General features: G+C 37.7%; 2 protein-coding genes across 3 annotated transcripts; both read left to right on the plus strand.

Annotated features, from left to right (window-relative positions):
• Window positions 1–419: 419 nt before the first annotated feature.
• Window positions 420–11,027, plus strand: LOC110798590 (mannosylglycoprotein endo-beta-mannosidase). Of its 2 annotated transcripts, XM_022003775.2 has the most exons (11): window positions 420–846; window positions 2,619–2,757; window positions 2,915–3,142; window positions 3,634–3,692; window positions 5,169–5,217; window positions 5,888–6,118; window positions 6,934–7,103; window positions 7,194–7,398; window positions 8,707–9,378; window positions 9,470–9,697; window positions 10,077–11,027. In XM_022003775.2, the coding sequence occupies exons 1-11, from the start codon at window positions 701–703 to the stop codon at window positions 10,848–10,850; spliced, it is 2,901 nt and encodes a 966-aa protein (XP_021859467.1). In that variant the 5' UTR covers window positions 420–700; the 3' UTR covers window positions 10,851–11,027. The 2 variants fall into 2 exon arrangements, with proteins under 2 accessions (XP_021859467.1, XP_021859468.1); XM_022003776.2 differs by lacking the exon at window positions 2,619–2,757 and having other exon boundaries at window positions 446–846.
• Window positions 11,028–11,116: 89 nt separating this feature from the next.
• On the plus strand, window positions 11,117–18,601 carry LOC130459623 (uncharacterized). The gene is made up of 2 exons (XM_056827088.1): window positions 11,117–14,872; window positions 17,707–18,601. Exons 1-2 carry the CDS (start codon window positions 14,240–14,242, stop codon window positions 17,830–17,832), a joined length of 759 nt encoding a protein of 252 aa, XP_056683066.1. The 5' UTR covers window positions 11,117–14,239; the 3' UTR covers window positions 17,833–18,601.
• The last annotated feature ends 840 nt before the right edge of the window (window positions 18,602–19,441 follow it).

The raw sequence follows: 19,441 nt of genomic DNA on the forward strand, positions 1-19,441 counted from the left end.
AAGAATACCAGGAATGCAGCTATGGGTTGGTTTTTGGATAACCAACATTTCCCGAGTCAGAAAATTTTAGGTGGAGCATAGGCTCTGCGGATTCAGCCCTTCACACAAAGGTTCGTGTGCATGTATGTGACATGTCTTCACACATAGGCTCTGCAGATTCAGCCCTTCACACAAAGGTTTTGGAAGACTTGTGATTCTTCCAGACGCCCAAGAATTGGTCGAATAGCTGAGATCAGCTGATGTGACTGACATTCAACTCATTTGGATGCTGGACGAAATTAGGAGGATTGTCAAGACCTTTATATGGTGTTGCATCAATAAGGTGGACCGAGAGCGTATTCAACATGCACAAGAACTGACAAAGGCTGCATCTACTCTACTTTTGTCTTTTCTTAGTATGTTGATCTGTTCCTTATGTCCAAAAAAAACAAAAGTTTGAATTGAATGCCACGAAGGGAGGGAAGGGAAGGAAAAAACTCCAAAAAAGAAAATGGTGGACCAGACAAGTGACTCAGTGACTCACTCTCTGAGTCACAAAGATAAAATAGAAAGAGAATGCAATCGCACTATGTCAATTGCGGATATCTGTAGCAATTACTTCACCCGGATTATCCCCAATTCAAACTCTAATTTTGCGATTAGGTTTTTTTTTATTGGGAATCCAAAAACGGAAATTGAGTGCTTCAATTGAGGTCCATCAATGGCGGAAATTGGGAAAACAGTGCTTAATTCAGGATGGTTAGCAGCACGATCCACTGATGTCGATCTCACTGGAGTACAGCTTACTACTACTCACCCACCTTCTGGTCCTTCTTCTCCATGGATGACCGCCTTCGTCCCCGGAACGTAATCATTCATTTTCTCTCCTGTTTAATTGGTTGTTTGTGTAATTGTCTAATTGCATTTCAATTTTGATGAAGTTGGTGAACTTTTCAGCTTGGTGGTATGATTTGTGTGGTTGTTGGGATATTTATTTTAAGTTCTATCTTGGTTTGAGTTGTGGTTTGGATGATCATTGTATTAAAGGATGGTGCTTAAGTTGGTAGCCTTGAGAGGCTTAATGCAAGGTTTTAAATAAATGATCATATTTTCACTTATTTTTTTCCAAACTTACTTGCACTTATATTATACTTGGCTGTTGTGGATCAGAAATTGTGCTAAGTGGTGTCATTATTAAAAAGTTAATGAAAAATTAACTAAATTAAGTACTATTTAAATGAAAAAAATTAAAAGTTAACTGAAATTATGCAATTCTTTTGGCCAAGTGACCCACTTGGTATGTATTGGCTCAGCCACTGGTACTTGGTCAACCCGAGCCTGATTCTGAATGGGCGCCCTTGCCTATTGGCGACAAGAAAGAGGGGCGAGGGTCGACCAGTGTGCGCACAACATGCACAAGCGGGACCGGCGACAAGAATTTATCTGATTGCGGGACTTTGTGGGATTTGGGATGCTTTAGAGCAAGTGGCGGCATAAAATCTATAAAGGCCTACAACAAAACACAAGCAATAAAGCGATGACAACAATTGGTGAAAATTAGGAATTCATTCATTCATACACCTCTATTACCCCTTGTAGAGGTGTATTTTGAATTAGCTACAAACTACCAGTGTAGAAACACTGGATTGACAGTAACATAATAATTCTATATAAAGCCTAGAAACTATTAGAAAGATCTTAGAAATCAATAGATAAGCAAAATACAAGTAAAGGATGGTAGAATTCTAACACTAAGACTAGTGAGATACTCCACATATTGCCAATTGGTTTTAGGATGAAGTTGCACATGACTTGTGTGTAGATGTAGGACAGTGTTTGGCAGTTCAAGTGAAAATAATTTTGGCTGGCATGAGTTAGAGTTTGTTGAAATAATCTGAATTCTCCAAACTATACCCGACTATAAATTCATGCGGGATGTTGAAGTCAGGGAATTAATGCAGATGGTATGCACTAATTGTACTGTAAGTATAACCAGTAGGCAAATTCGTCAGATTAGAAATTGATGTTTGTACCCAGTGAATACATGTATTGATGTCAATGACGGGGAGTACGCGTGAAAGTATTGGGTTTGTGTTTCATGTTATTGGGTTTTTGATACATAGATTTCCTTGGGTCGTTGTGTAAGGATGAGCGTTGTTGGTAAATTTCTAGCTGCTACGAAGCAATCAGCACACAGATTTTACTTCCGATCGGAGGATTTATAATGGTAAGAATGTGAGATGTACACTTGTACACAGTTTGTACTTTGTACCCTGGAAAAGTGGCGAGGTTGTAGAGGCCACGGTACTAACTCTGCTAAGTCATACGGAGTAGTATATAACTTTGGCAATTTGGCATGATTTATCAACTAATCTGGGAGTCTTAGAGTTTATGAAAAGGTTAGCCAAAAACTTTTGGTTGCTGAATTCTCTTGTTGAAAAGCGAAATAACATTCCTTCTTCATCCAGACTATCAGCAATAGCGCATACCTCAGAACATTGCATCTCTTCCCTTCCAGTATGAAAGTTTTGTAGATCAAGTACTTTAGAGCATTGATGCAGATGGGGAGGGTTTTTGTTGTAATTGAAGTTGAGTTACATATGCGCTGATCAAGGATTCTATGTTTTCCTGTTGGGCAGAGTATTGGCGACCCTTGTAGAGAATCAGGTGCTGCCTGATCCATTTTATGGTTTGGAAAACAAATCAATTATTGACATTGCTGATTCTGGGCGGGAACATTATACATTCTGGTTTTTCACAAAATTTCAGTGTAAGCTGGTGCGTAACAGATTGCTTCCTGTTGTCTATTGCGGAATCTATTATTTATGTATATTGTTAGTAGACATTCTTTCGTTGACATTCTCATCTAGAGATGAGCTATTTTCTTACTCCGTATTTTCTTAATCTCCACCTTGTGTTTTATAAATTTTTGCAGGCTGTGAACCAGCATGTGGATTTAAACTTCCGTGGCATAAATTACTCTGCAGAGGTATACTTAAATGGATACAAGAAAGTACTTGGAAAGGGGATGTTCCGTAGGCATTCACTTGATGTCACTGATATATTATCTCCTAATGGTCAAAACCTTCTAGCTGTTATTGTTCACCCTCCGGATCATCCTGGCAAAATTCCTTCTTCAGGTGGCCAAGGTGGTGATCACGAGGTATGCCATTTTGCTAATTCAACAATATAATTTAATCATTTTACATATTTACCAGGGGAACCTATTCTTGTGAAATTAACAGCAGCATCAGGAGAAGTCTACATTGATGTTGCTTAAATAGTCTAATAGATCATCAAACTACTGACGTAGCCATAATTGTTTTGTACATATTTGCTATATTTCCTGCTTATGTGGTCGATCTTGTTCTTATTGGTGATATGCAACATCATTAAACCAATAATATTGTAAATGGGTGTGAAGATTTGGACCCAATATTTAAAATTTACTACATGAAGTCATGAACACATATACAATATAAATCTAAAATAAAAAAGAGTTCAGGGGATCACATATTACTGTCTGGTTATTGGTGTATTTTATCTGTTCATAAAGTTGTGAATATGCTATTTTATGTTACTATCTGGAAAAGTTCCTAATCAATATGCACTGTCCATTTCCCTTTTCTTTCCTGTCTTTGTTCTGCATGATAGATTGGAAAAGATGTCGCAGCCCAGTATGTGGAAGGATGGGATTGGATGACTCCTATCAGGTGAAGCCCCATGTGAGACAATGTGAAGTTGTACTCTGGAATTTCTTTGCTTCCTCCACTTGTTCCATTTTAGTTTTTATTTTATTTTATTTTTTTAAGTATTTCTTTTCGGTGAGGGGCTTTAGGGAGTTGAGCTTAGCTAAGGTGTTGTTAGGTTACCACCTGTGGTAGTCAGCTATTGGCTTATATTGTATGTGAATTCAAAGTTCTTTATAAAACTTCCGTGGAATAAAAGTTTTCTTGCTAGAATCACTTATTATAAAGTTACATGCTAGAATTAGGGTAGCTGAGCAAGTACAGTAAGACTGTTAAATATGTTAATATACCTCTGCTTTTATTGTTCGACTCATTTACTTTACCTACACTTGATACATGTGGATAAAGTAAGAGAGAGGGAAAAAAATGGTTAGGTGTAGCAAAAAGCTGAATAGATTAAGAGAGAGTGAGTGAGTGGAAATGTGTAAATATTGTGGGATAAAAGGGGTAAGTTAGTAAAGAGAGTTTGCCAAAAATGGAATAAAGTAAAATTATGTAGAACAAGAAACAACCCTAAACAGAAAGTGAGTGTAACAAAAGCATCAGAGGTAGTATATGACAGTTAATTTTCTGTAATCAGTCATGTTAGAAAAATTCCGTGTGATTGTGCAAGATATCAATATAAGATGTTTCATATAAATGTGAAGTTTGCTTGGTTTTAAATTGCATAAGTGATTTACAATGAGAATTATACACTTATATAAGTACTATAGAGCTTAGTTTAAAAAAGTGCGCCCAAGGCGCGCCTAGGCGCAAGGCTCACCTAGGCTCAGCCTTCGGCGCCTTGGCTCTCCAGGCTCACTGATGTCAACCAGGCGCGCGAAGGCGCGCGCCTTAGGTAAGCCGCAAGTCGCAGCGCCTTGTGCGCCTTCAGTCTTCAGGCGCGATAGGATGACGTGGATCTTTTATTTACATTTTTTTCTTTTTTAATGATATAAACACACCCCATGTGACCTATCAACGGTCATATCTTTACAACCCTAGCTTTTTGGGTAGTGGAAGTAGCATAATATGAGTTAATTTTCATATTTCCAGCTTGTAATTACTATGGAAGGTTCTAATTCTGGCACTCCATCGACGGGATCATGCAATGCTTATGAACCGGCAAGAAAATATGGCACTCCACTAAAAATATGTTGTTTTGAGTATAAATTCTGTTAATTTTTTTCTATGCCGAATTTTAAGGTTTATTAGAAAATTATGTGCGCTTTGTATCCAAAAGGCGCGCGCCTGCGCCTTGCGCCTAGGCTCCATGACCCTTGTGCGCCTTAGTGCGCCTTGCGCCTTTTTAAACTAAGCTATAGAGTATAGTATGAAGTTGTATTTACTCGCACTGTGTTCATGATACATTTTGCACATACAGAAAAGGTTGTGAATCTTATGAATCAAATCAATAACATATTCTTACATACGGATGTCTTTTCTGTTTAAATGATTCAGGGACAGAAACACTGGCATTTGGGATGAGGTTTCACTTTCAACCACTGGGGTAGGCAATCTGCCGAAAATTCTTAACTCGTGTTTTTGTTTAATCTTTTCTTTTCACAGACTTCTAAGAATCTCGAGGTTTCATCTTGAAATCACCGTTTTCCCGCATCTTTGGAAATAGTTTTCCTGGCTGGCTTAATACTCCACAATTTTCTGATTCTGGGCATACAGCTCAGCAGGCTTCCCAGGGCAGACTGCTGCATCATGGAATCTGGAAGCTGCAGTTGTGTGTTACTACTGAAGTTTGTATATTAAAAAAGGAGTTGTCTGCTTAGGCTTTTAGATGCCCAAGAATTACTGAATAACTATACCAGTTTCTTCGTGCAACTTTTTTAACAAGTTCTTAAATTTCATAGCAGTTAGGAACATTTATTTCTTAATGGACAGAATGGATAAGATCTTTTAAATTTTTTGTAAGATTAACCCAAATGTAGTTTGGGCAAGAGTAATTCTGATCTGAATAGGTGCTTGCCTAAGTCATAAGCATTAGCAATCATAACCAATCAGCAAGAAATTGGTTTGAGGTTGCACTGGGTTTTAACTGCAAATGTATTCTAGTATATTCACTTAAAAAATGTTCATATTAGAAACCTTGCTTTCTCTTGTGTTAATTATTTTCTTGCTATAAATTATGTCAAATGTATGATGTTGGTGTCTGACTTGTGTTTCAGCCGGTTAAAATAATGGATCCCCACTTAGTGTCATCATTTTTTGATGACTATAAGAGGGCGTACCTGCATGCTACAGTAGAACTAGAAAATAGGAGTGGTTGGGTTGCAGAATGTTCATTAAGCATCCAGGTAGAGACTGAAGTTGAGGATAATATCTGCCTGGTGGAGCATCTTCAGACTCAACAACTGTCTATCCCTCCAGGAGCACGTGTTCAGTATTCATTTCCTGAGGTTTGTACATATCTTTCTATTTCAATATTATCTTCCCTGCTGGAACTCTGGTGAACTCCCCAAATCAGAAATCGTATTACGTATTCTATCAACAAAACGATACTTTTTTGAGCATATGGAATTTCGAATTCTCTTTATTCAAGTCGGAGAACCAGCTACTTAAAAACAGGAAGGAAGAAAAGGTCTAGGGAACCAGCTAGTAGTTTGCGTAGAACCTTTTTTGGGTGTGAATGCAAGGCAACATACTCTTTATTTTTCTCTCTTGCTAGAACTTCATATTTGTTTATACTTGATTGAGGCTGGGTTGCATACCTCTTACAGTTTCAAGATGTGGATCTGCTGGATCCTTGCTGGGTGGTACCTATTCTTTTGGGAAGAACCATTCTTTTACATGTCCCTTTTTTTTATAATACAAGACCATTGCAAACAGCCTCTAAATCTAATAATTTTGAGTGGATAAGGCAATTTATACATCATCTTGATCTCCTCAGATGCTCTTGTGGTGATTGGCACTATGTTTAGGTTGTTGCTGCATTTTCATAATGCAAAATCTAAAAGATGATTGATTATTCTCTTGTTACTTTGTTTTTTTTCGTATAAAGTGTCAAGTCTCTTGGAGTTCAAAACGACTGAACTTTCTTCCTTGACCTTGACACTAGTCCTAGCATTTCTCTGTTCAATGAATTTCTTCAGCTGGATTGCTGGAAATTTGTCAGAAATCAGAATGGAACTTTGGTTGTGTGTATGAAGGGAGTGAGATTCGTAGTTCTTATTAGCAAGTATACACCTAAATGCCTAATAACTTCAATGTGCAGATTTTCTTCTACAAGCCAAATCTCTGGTGGCCAAATGGAATGGGCAAGCAATCCTTATATAATGTCACTATTGATGTGGATGTCAAAGGTTATGGAGAATCTGATATGTGGAACCATTTGTTTGGATTTCGCAAAATTGAGAACTATATTGACAGTGCTACTGGTGGGAGGTATGATAAGTGATAACAAGTAAACTATGCTTTACCTTACTCCGTATTATAGATGCAGGGAACCTTACATCATTGTTGTTTAATTTACAGGTTGTTTAAGGTTAATGGAGAACCTGTTTTTATCCGTGGTGGTAATTGGATATTGTCAGATGGTTTACTGCGGCTTTCCAAGAAGCGATATCAAACAGACATAAAGTTTCATGCTGATATGAACTTTAACATGATGCGCTGCTGGGGTGGGGGATTGGCTGAGAGACCCGAATTTTATCATTATTGTGATGTATATGGTCTGTTGGTAAGTTATGTTCCTTGGTCTTTAAACCCTGGTTGTTTCTTTCTGAGTGTTTGGTCCGTGAAATGAATAATCTTGATTATATGCATTCAATTTTCTTAATCTTTCTTTATGTTTGTCTTCCCTTCTATTTTTATCTGTCCCTCCTTCTTGTGAATTGATTAGTCTTCCAGTGGGAAATTAGTGTTCTTTTGACTGTCCATTATACAATATTCCCTCGAACTTTGGATGGAATTAGTATATGCTCGGTTCTTTTATTTTTATTTTTATGCTTATTGCTTTCTGGTATATCTGAAGTGAGCTCATTATTTTGTAACAACGTGAATCTTGTAAAACTGGTATATTACAAATTCATGGTGGCTTATCTGTAGACTGGAACAATCCGATATGTAGTTTTGGATGTGAATGTTTGTCCTTTGAAAAGCAGCGAAAGGAGATAATTAATGCTTTGATAAGGATTTCAACTTTCTGTTCTGCATAGAATTATTTTGTAATATGTGTTTTGAAATCGTCTTGTGACATTTATTGTATACTGGTATGTCGCCGGCCCAGCTATTACTATTTGTTCATGTGCCTATTTCTCCCACTGTAATCACAGGAATTTCCATACAAAAAGACTTAAGACCCATATTACTACGGTCATTCCATACAAAAAGACTTAAGACCCATATTACTACGGTCACGATCTCTCTCTTTCTCTCTCTCTCACACACACAAACACACACACACACACACACACACACACGATAAGGTATTGACGATATAATCTGAAATCATATTTAAAATGTAATCGGAATTTTCCAATTTGTCAATTCACACTGCAACAATTGATATAAAGCCTTTGAGATGCTGCTTCCACAACCCCTAAGCCATCTGAGCTGTGATAAGGAGAGAGACGGAGAGAGGAAAAAAAAAATCAGGAGGAGGGAGCAGCGCTTGTAAAATGCCACTTCTGTCGTCATGGTCCTCCCCCTCTCCATCTTCTTTATCTGAAAGGAATTCTCTCTCATGATTAACCAAGCAGGTTACTGATAATATGTTAGGCATTAGGTGTATGTGAAGGTTTCCTGTTTTACACCATTTTGTACTGAGTTTTTTCCAGACTTTGAGCTTGTTTTTATTTACACTTGATGATATCTTTTACAAGGATGAAACTGGTGCTCAATATTCTGGCTCCATGATTATTAGTGTGGAGGGAAGCTGTCTCTAACTCGTACGAAGTATATCTTTGCAGTAATGATTTATGTTTGGAGAATGTAACAGCATGTTGTGGTGAATTATTGCATCATCTCGCAATTATTTTTTCTGCAGGTGTGGCAGGAGTTTTGGATTACTGGTGATGTTGATGGACGAGGAGATCCTATATCAAATCCAAATGGTCCCTTGGACCATGATCTTTTTATGCTCTGTGCTAGAGACACTGTCAAGCTCCTCAGAAATCATGCCAGTCTTGCTCTGTGGGTCGGTGGAAACGAACAAACTCCACCAGATGACATTAATGCCGCTCTTAAACACGACCTTAGACTCCATCCTCAGTTTGAGAATGGCAATGGAAATTTCTCTTTGATGGAAGAAAATTCATTGATGTCTGGTGCTGATCCTAGTCAATATCTGGATGGTACTCGAGTTTATGTTCAAGGGTCAATGTGGGATGGTTTTGCTGACGGGAAAGGAAACTTCACAGATGGTCCTTATGAAATCCAGAACCCCGAAGACTTCTTTAAGGATAATTACTACAAATATGGATTTAATCCCGAGGTTGGATCTGTCGGGATGCCAGTTGCAGCTACCGTTAGGGCAACTATGCCTAAAGAAGGTTGGAAGATTCCAGTTTTTAAAAAGCTTGACAGTGGTTATGTAGAAGAGGTGCCAAATCCAATATGGGAATATCATAAATACATCCCTTATTCTAAACCAGGCTTGGTTCATGATCAGATCCTACAATACGGAACTCCAAATGATCTAGATGATTTTTGCCTGAAGGTGAACTCACATCTCTCTTTGTTTGGTAAAATAACTTTCTGGAGCTTTAACCTGAATGTAGGTCATGGATTGACATGTCTTATTGTCTCAGGCTCAACTTGTTAACTATGTACAATATAGAGCTTTACTTGAGGGATGGACTTCCCATATGTGGAGTAAATTTACAGGTGTCTTAATATGGAAAACTCAAAATCCATGGACAGGTATGAGGGGCCAGTTTTATGATCACCTTCTTAACCAAACAGGTGGTTTCTATGGATGTCGTTCTGCTGCTGAACCCGTCCACGTACAGCTAAATCTTGCAACCTATTGTTTGGAGGTATATCTAATTGTAGATTTTACCTGTCCTTTCCTTGATTCTCGTGACTGCAGAAGTTTATATTGTTAAATCCTATGTTACCCTGACTCCGATACCCATGTCACACACGGGTATGTGTCCAATTGTCCGACACGGCTATTTTGTGGAAAAATTGCATGATTTTGGCCCAAAATGAAGTGTCAAAGTGCTCATACTCATGTCCGAGTGTCGAGGATCCGACACGGGTATTTGAGGTAAAATGAAGAGCCGGGTAACAGAGTTAATAAAATCTATTATAGATGCATGAGTTGAAATATGTTCCATATTCTTGATATGGATTTGATATATGCAAAATTGGTGTTTGCTTTTAGATGTAATGAAAGATGACATTCCTCTTCAGGTAGTTAATACAACATCAGAGCAGCTGTCTGATGTAGCTATAGAAGCCACAGTATGGGATCTGGAAGGAATATGCCCATACTACAATGTGCACGAGAGGCTCACGATTCCCCCTAAAAAGACACTAACTATTGCAGCTATGAAGTATCCAGAATCAGAAAATCCAAAGCCAGTTTATTTCCTTCTCCTCAAGCTATATCGCATGTCTGATTATGGTATTCTATCAAGAAACTTCTACTGGTTGCATCTGCCTGGTGGTGATTACAAGTTGCTTGAACCGTATAGAATGAAAAAAATACCCCTCAAGATAACATCAAAAGTTTCCAGTCAAGGTAATGCTTTTGAAGTAGTGATGAAAGTCGAGAACACGTCCAAGAAGCCAAACCTTGAGAATCAGTTGGACAAGAACAGTTTCTGCCATAAAGATGTCAATGGTGACTGTGATGATAACACTCACAATAACCAGCAAGCTAGTTTTTTCCAGAAGATTAACAGATGTTTTTCCCGGGAAAGTAACAGTTCAAGGGTTGTTGAAATCAATGGAGCAGATGTAGGGGTTGCTTTCTTCTTGCATTTCTCAGTTCACGCATCGAAAAAAGAGAGCAAGGAAGGGGAAGACACAAGAATTCTTCCTGTGCATTATTCTGACAACTATTTTTCTCTGGTACCAGGTGAAATCATGTCAATAAAAATGGCATTTGAGGTTTCCCCAGGTGTTACTCCAAGGATTAGACTTAATGGGTGGAATTACGATGACGACCTTACTGTTTTGTAAGTTGTGCTTAAATAATGTGAATTTAAGTCAAGGTTCACTTTTTGAAAAAATAGGGTTACTTTGATTCTAAAAATGGCTACATCTAATAAATTAGTGTTTAGTTTATTATAATCAATGTATGAACAATGAACATTATGTATGTAAAATGGTTAATAGAGGAAATTGTACTTGCACTAATATTATTGTTAACAAGGTCTACTAAAAAATAATCCCTATGCAATGGTCTTGTGCAAATTTGCGGAGTATTATACTATTATGATCTATCAATCTCCATTTCTTTTCATTCATTTTTAATGCCTTTGTGATCGTTGATATGGACCAACCTTTTCTTTAAAAAAGAATGGAGAGGATGATATTACAATGTGTGTTGCATTATTTTAGTGAGACAAGTAGTACTACAAATGTACTAGTAAGAATAGGTGCATCCAATTGATAGGGAAAAAGAGGGAAGTGAGATAAATTTGTCTGCATTAATATTGGATCTCAAAAGTACAAATTGTATGATTGTAACCTCAATGATTGAGTTTTAATCGCTGATTTGATTAGTAGTCTCGCATCAGATACTAATTGTAGCTGTACATTAAATACATGTACCAAAACTTTGAGACTAGGGAGAAGGCAGCCTTATCAGATTGCACCATGTCTGTGGAGAGCTCTGCGGCCCAACTCCAAAGGCCCATCAAGGAGATGGGCGGGGCTCCGGCTTATAAGGAAATGGAGGAGAGCTATGTCGAAACTTGGACCAGCACGGCGTTGACGTATGCTGGAACATGCAGGGAAGCTTTTGATAGGAGTAATATGAATGGAAATGTGAAGATATTAGTTCAACGCAAAATAGTGAGGCTGATAACAACAATGAGTGGTTGTGCAAACATGGCTTCTCTCTTCTCCCTCACCCATTTTAAGCTTGATTACTAGGGATTATCCTTCTCTCCCTTGGCGAGAGGGCCTCTGGGGATGTTCTTAACTTGGTTGAGTGTTTGGTTTATGTTATTTTCTTTCGTTAGGTTTTCTTCCTTGTTTGTTTTTGCAGGTGTTTTGATCGTCTCTCTCGAATTTTCTTCTTTACCGTTTCTAGCATGGTCAGTGACGTCTCTTAATCTCAGGATGGGGATCTAATGAGGTCAGAGCTTAAGGAAAACGAACAAGTCATGGCGGATGTGGACATGAATGAAGTGCAATCTTCTGATGAAGTAACCATCTTGACACCACCGAAACCCTTCTCCTTCCGTGATGGTGTTGATGGCTCAAATCTATGGTTCAATGAAACAAAAAAGATTAAGGAGACTACGTTAGAATGGGAAGATCAACATGTTGATCCACCAGATACAGCCAAATCTGTGGATTTCAATAAAGAAGTTCTTGAAAAATTAAGGCAACCATGAAACTTAACATTTACGGGGAAGTGCCTAGGGATTGCTGTTAGACCCGCATTCATCACCCAACGTGTACGAATTATGTGAAGACCAAAAGGTAGCCTCGAAGTTATTGACCTTGGTCACAATGTTTTCTTATTTAGGTTCTCTCTAATTGATGATTACAAAAGAGCGCTCCTTGGGGGGCCTTTGGTTTATTCTCGATCATTATCTAATGATCACTAAATGGAAGCCTAATTTTAGGCCATCCACAAATCCTTTTGATAAAATTACGATGTGGATCCGATTTCCAGAATTGCCTGTAGAATACTACGATAAGCAGGCCTTATTCGAAATTGCAAAAATAATCGGCTCTCCAATAAGAGTGGATTACGCCACGGATTACCTAACAAGGACAAGGTACGTTCATGTTTGTCTTGATATTGATTTTAATAAAGCTTTAATTACTTCGGTTTGGGTGGTAAATCAATGGAAAAAAAATTGATTACGAAAACATCCATTCACTATGTTTTCTTTGCGGAAAAATTGGACACTCAAAGATAAGTGTACAATCCAAGATTCGGAAAATGAAGGCAAGATCCATGAAGCCAATCAACGGCCTCCACATCAACCACTACTAACCACCCGTTGACTTTGCAAAACAAGCAAACTTTATACCAAAAAGAACCCTCTTCTGATCCAAATAAAACCAACGAAGATATGGGCCATGATCCAGGTGAGTATGGGCCTTGGACAATGGTTACAAACAAAAAATAAGCCACACCAAATAAATCCAACTTACAAAAATAAACCCAACCCCAAAAAAATAGTGTACCCAATTTTGATACGTAAAGCTCAAAATAAAGCAAAAACTATTTCCCATGGAAATAAATGGACCTTATTGGAGAAGGAAGATATGGAGAGCAAAATGACTGAAGCATATGAAGAGTTAAATCTTGAAACATCCAATGAAGGTACTTCCACAGAGATTTTAAGCATGTTCCCATGTGCAAACTCTTCTTCTCCCCAAAGCATCACCACATGGAAGATGCCAAAATGGTGAGCGTTGTGACCCAATTACCTTCCGTTCCTTCATCTTCTCCATCTAACCTGCCTTCAAATACTCCTTTATTTCCTTCTTCCCTTCACACCAATTCCAACAGAAAAAAAACCAAACTCAGAAAGCAAAAACTCCAAGAATTCTAACAATGGAAAATCAACGCAAGGTTTATCAAACACGGAAAAAATATCTTTAACGCCGATCATCAAGGATTCTTCAGAGGGGAGACAACTTACCCCAACCTCCGCTCTCAACCTCTAAAACCTCAATCACTAGATACTTCTGTTCCTCCCCCCAAAACACCAATTCCACCTCCATCACCACCTCTATCATCAACGTACCCCTCCACCTCCATCACTTCGTCACTTCTCGCCTATCCCAAACCGCTTGACCTCCTTGAACAAGTCATCATCCCTCTACTTTCGTCACACATTCCCCCCATTCCTCAATCTTGCCCACCAGTAAACAATACCATACCACCTCCATCGACAACCTATCGGCGTCGATATGACTCCGCCAACTCTAGAGAAGATTCTCTAATGCACAACTCGCTTCTCCAACTCCAGTCAATGTAGACTTCCAAGCTACACCAACGACTGAGAATGCTCACCCACATTCTATAGTTTGCACCCTTATCTTCAATCCCCGATAAAAAAACCAGTCAACCGTCCCTTGCTGTCAAGGACATCCGAGCTAAATCTCGAACTGCCCGTAAACCTTACAACCACATACACGGTGCTAAAGGGTGTGCTGGGGATTCATATAGAGATATTCTATTGGGGAGTGGCAACGAATGCACCGAAGCATATTTGGGGACTAACAACTCCACTGCAGATGAAAGAGATTCATCAGATGGAACAATCCCACAATTGGAAGGATTGGGAGCAGTACTTTCCTTCAATTCCTCTCAGTGATATTTCTGCCTCAATTGATAAGGCTCCTCAATCGCTCGATATTGACATGAAGATGGTTGTATGGAACGTTTGTGGGGCCTCAAAGGACGAGTTCATGCGCATGCGTGGGACATTATCAGCAATCACAAGCCTTCTATTTTCATCATCCTTGAGACTAAGAATGGAGATGAAAGAGCCAAGATTGTGGGAAAATTTATGGGTTTTGATGAAGTCCTAATGGTCCAGCCAGAGGGGAGACGTGGAGGTATATGGGCTTTCTATAATCCTAATATGGCTAGTTTAATTGTTCACAATGAAAAAACCCCCCATTACTCTCATGCTCTTTTAAAAATTAACCCTAATCTGTCCGAGGTTCTCATTACTGGAGTCTATGCCCCAAGTACTAGTGCCAAACGTCACGAGCTTTGGCCAGAGATCAAATCTTCCCTTCCACCTTCTGATACTCCCTGGTTAGTATTGGGAGATCTTAATGTGGTGACAACCCAAATTAAAAAGTTAGGGGGTGGGAGGTTTAATAGTAACCAGTGGGAAGACATGAAGATGCTGGGGGATACGGCGACCCTGGTTGATATGGGATTTCAAGGGAATCCGTACACCTGGTCGAATTCTAGAGAAGGTTTTGGCCTAATTAGAGAGAGGCTTGATCATGCACTAGCAAATCCAACTTGGATGAATACCTTCCCCAACACTCAGGTTCTTCACTTACCCAAGACTTATTCTGGTCATTGACCTTTATTAATCTCTATTTATGCTGATAAATTTTCTAGCCCCTTCCCCTTTAGATGTAAAGAAGCATGGTTAGATCATCCTAGGTTTAAAGATTTTTTTATTAAAAACTGGAAAGATAAAATTATGAATTTCATGGATGGAAGAAATTCTTTTATGCATAACATTAGAAACTGGAATACCAATATTTTTGGCAACCTGACTTTAACTAAAAAGAGACTTTTATGGAGAATTGGTGGGATCCAAATTAGTGTTGCTAGACATTTTTTAAATTTCTTTTTCATTTGGAAAAAGATTTACTCTAGTTAAATCAAATTATCAAAAAGATATAATCATTTGGGCTCAAAAAGCTGGAATTAACTGGCGTAAATTTCCTGATTGGAACACCAGATATTTTCATACTGTACTCTTACTAAAATCAAAAGATCTAGGAGCAAGATTATTTGCTTACAAGATGATAATGAGAATTGGATTTATGACCAGTATACCTTGAAAACCATGGCTATGATTTATTTTATGTCAATCTTCTCTAAAACCCAGTCAGTCAGCCTTATCTATATTTCTTATAGGTTTGCAAAAGATATCCCTGACCATGATTCTGCTAGTCCCCTCTATAGAAGAAAGCCCTATTAAAAGTCTATGACCTGATGGAATACAACTTCTCTTCCTGCAAAAATTTTGGAACTCCTTAGGTGGAAGTATTACTAGTTTCATAAAGGAATGTTTTGCTTCTTCTTCTATTCCTTCTTCAATCAATAAATCTTATCTATGTCTTATTCCAAAAACATAAGTTCCAGTTAGGATGAAAGAGTTTTAAGCCTACAAGTTAATTACTAAAGTCATTGCTGCTATACTTAAACCCCTCATGCCTAACCTCATTAGTCCCTTACAATCTAGCTTCGTAATGGGAAGAACTATAGATGAGAATGTGATCATTATAAAAGAAGTTTCTCATATTTTTAATAAAGCCTCTAAAAGGCAAACTTTATGGCTTTGAAAATTAACTTAACTAAGGCTTTTAGTAGTACTAAATGGAGTTTTATTCGTGATACTCCCCTCTGCTATAACTTTCTCCATCCTTTAGTCAAACTCATTATGGAATGTGTTTCAACCATCCTCTATTTATGTCCTATGGAATTGACAAATAACTGATCAATTTATGAGAGGGATCCGCCAAGGTGATCCTCTCCCCCCTTCCTCTTTGTGATATGTCTTGAATGTCTTTCTCAAATGATATAGAAAAAGGTAAATGCTAAAAAATGGAAACCAATGAAGGTTTCTAAAAATGTTTTCCTTTCCAATCTCTTCTATGTGGATGATGTTTTCCTATTTGGAAAAGCTATTGTTACCAACATTGATATCATGAAAGAAACCCTAGAAGAGTTCAATTCCATTTCGGGCCTTCATGTATTTCTCCAAATCCTCTATTATTTTTCCTAAGGAAATGGATTTTGATGTCAGAACCTCTATTAAAAATGCTTGTAATTTCATGGATTCTACCTCATTTGGGAATATCTAGGGAATAACATTATCCTTTTAAATTAAAAAGCTGACTTTTATAACTTACTTGACAAAACCGCTAGTAAAATTAGTGGTTGGCAAGCCAAGTTTCTTAACATGGCAGGTAGATATATGTACTATATATGATTAAATAGGTTCTGAATGCCTACCCTCTATACGCTATGTAATAAACTAGTATCCTCCCCGTGTCATTTATCTAGGAATTAGAGTCTAAATGTGAAAAAAAATCCTTTGCAATAGAGTGGATAGATCCAAGTATATTCCTAGGACTAATTGGGATAAAATCTGTAATCCAATCAATAAAGGAGGCCTTGGGATTAGGAATTTCAAAATATGGAACCTTGCCTTTATGGCTAAGCTTGGGTGGAAAATCCTTACGCAACCGGAGAAATTATGGGTTAGGATTCTAAACTCTAGATACTTACAGTATTCAAACTTTATGGATTGCAAACCTTCTCCCTCCACGCCCCCCTTTGAAATATATCCTTAAAGGTCGTGATATTCTAAAGAAATGAATTATCATAAACATTGGTAATGGAAAAGACACTTCTCTTTGGTATCACCATTGGGTCGGGGATGTTCTTTTTTACCTAATTCCCAATATTAAAATCCTGGAGTCAATTGCTCATTGGAGGGTCGCTTAAATTATTAGAAATAACACTTTGGACTTGTCTTCAATTCTTATTCCATTTCAAATCTAATCTTAGCTACTCCTCTTTCGATTATTGAAGTATGTGAAGATTCTCTTAGGTGGACTCTTGATAAAAATGGTTCTTTCTCTATAAAGTCTGCCTATAATTCAAGCTATAGTATTATCTATACGGTTTTCTCTCTGGAAGAAGTTATGGAAAATTCATGTCCCATATAAATATAAAATGCTTCTCTAGAGCCTTTGTCATTCTATTCTTTCGGTTATTAAAGTCCACTCCCTAAAAGTTATAGGTCTAGACCCTATTTGTGTTAGATGCAATACCTCAGTTGAGAACCACCTTCATCTTTTTAGGGACTGTCATAGTACTTCAGTCTTCTAGTCAATGAACTTTCAATATCATCACCCTTCATTTGATCTTGAACTTTCAAAAAAATTCGCTAATAACTGGGAGGATTGGATCCTTTATAATCTTTCAGGGTCTAGTCAATGGAAAACTATATTTTCAATTGCAGTTTGGCATATCTGCTCCTATCGAAATAAAGCAGCCTTTTGATGCAAAATGGGAAATGCTTGTTCTTTTTATAACAAATTATGGGTTGACTATAAATGTACTAACTAGTTGATTCAGATCGACAAGGAGCAGGCTACTACAACGTCCTCCAACCCCATTCCAGCCAGAGTTTGGTCTCTCCTTAAAAGAATTTTTACAAGCTCAACACATATGGTTCATGGATTTCTATTAATAATGCTGTAGGAGGTGGTATTATTTGCTGTGATAAAGGGACATGGAAGATTGGTTTCTCTGTAAAGTTCAAAACTCTAGGTCCTACATCTTCTAAACTGATGGCCATCAAAGAAGGATTGATCATTTCCTAGAAGAGGAAGATCACGAACCTGGAGTTGGAAACTGATGCGCGAACTCTTAAACACATGTTGGACAATCCTCAAGACTATCGTGATCACCAATTGGCTCCTCTAATCATTGATGTGGTTGCTCTGCTTAAAAGAAATTGGAAGGTAATCGTTCTGCATGTCAAAAGAACTGCAAATAAAGTTGCGCATGGACTAGCTGGCATTGGCAGAATCATGGATGTGGAACGTACTTACCATTTCCAACCACCATAGACGGTTGAGGAGTGTTATTTTAATGAGCTTCCCCCTACTATGGATGATTGACCTCTCCTGCCCCATCATCGTTAAACTCTTAATGTTTACATGGTTGTTCTACGACTTCTCTTTAGTTTGTTATTTTTGCTCTCATAAACTATTTTCTCTACCACTAGGGATTTGGCATGCAAAGTTTGTACAATAGTCAATCATCTACCTTCTTTTGCGTAGTCTTCCACCCTATTCATAGATGGCCTTTTTTTGTTTGATGCAAGCTTGGAAGAATTAAATAAAAGTTAACAAAAATTACTTTCTTCACTGTCTGTATTATAGTTTTCCATGGCTGTTACTTTGCTAAGACTGTAGCAAACATTATAACTCCTTTGGGGGTTATGGTTCTCTAAGTTAATGCAATATATCTCCTTCCTTGCGTTAAAAAAATTAGTGAAGCTGAGTCAGTTGACTAGTAATGCTTTGGCTCTTGTTAAGCGTTATTATGTTTCTGCTGCTAGAAATGTTCATCATCATCATCATCATCATCATCATCGTCATAATAATAATAATAATAATAATAATAATAATAATAATAATCCTTAGATTTACTTTTTGTTCGTTAGCTTTTTTATTTTTATTTTAAATTATAATCCTAAGGCTGTAAAGGAAATAAGTAATGAAAGATGGAAAATAATAATAATAAAGACAATATATGTTTGAATATAATGATACGACTTACCCTAATACAGGTGTCTGAGACTCATATATATAATAATATCATATAATAGTACAATTATGAGTATACCCTTAGTATCCTCTATTACACATTTACACCCCTCAATCCGTGCAGGAGAAACCATGTGCAGATTGGATCTAAAAACTCAAAACACTAACCTGACAAAACTTTTGTAAAAAGTTCAGCGATTTATAACTCAGTAGGGACATAACGTACAACTAAATCACCATGAGCACCATGTTGGTGATGATGCAAAGTGGTTAATATCTGGAGTATAATCGTACAAAGCTAGCAGTGTAGACCGCAAGTACATTGTGGCAAAAAGTGTTTTTCCGCGACCTAGTCGCGGAGCATACTAACGTTGTTTGTATTTTTCTTCATTAACCAATAGTGACCGTGGAGTTTGGGATTCTAATAATGTTCACAAAATTTGCGGGCCCCTAGCCTCTAACATTCTTCCTCTTCTAATTAATTGGTGTAATCCTATTTCTACGCGGAATATATATATATATATCAATGATGAAGT

Source organism: Spinacia oleracea, chromosome 4 (assembly GCF_020520425.1).
Source record: "Spinacia oleracea cultivar Varoflay chromosome 4, BTI_SOV_V1, whole genome shotgun sequence".
NCBI classification, from domain to species: Eukaryota; Viridiplantae; Streptophyta; class Magnoliopsida; order Caryophyllales; family Amaranthaceae; genus Spinacia; species Spinacia oleracea.

Coding starts and splice junctions, on each gene's coding strand:
- LOC110798590 (XM_022003775.2), top strand. CDS start 701: ATGGCGGAAATTGGGAAAACAGTGCTTAATTCAGGATGGTTAGCAGCA. Junction 2,758..2,914: donor CAAAATTTCAGTGTAAGCTG/GTGCGTAACAGA, acceptor AAATTTTTGCAG/GCTGTGAACCAGCATGTGGA. Junction 9,698..10,076: donor TTGCAACCTATTGTTTGGAG/GTATATCTAATT, acceptor ATTCCTCTTCAG/GTAGTTAATACAACATCAGA.
- LOC130459623 (XM_056827088.1), top strand. CDS start 14,240: ATGGAACGTTTGTGGGGCCTCAAAGGACGAGTTCATGCGCATGCGTGG. Junction 14,873..17,706: donor ATACCTTCCCCAACACTCAG/GTTCTTCACTTA, acceptor TAGTTGATTCAG/ATCGACAAGGAGCAGGCTAC.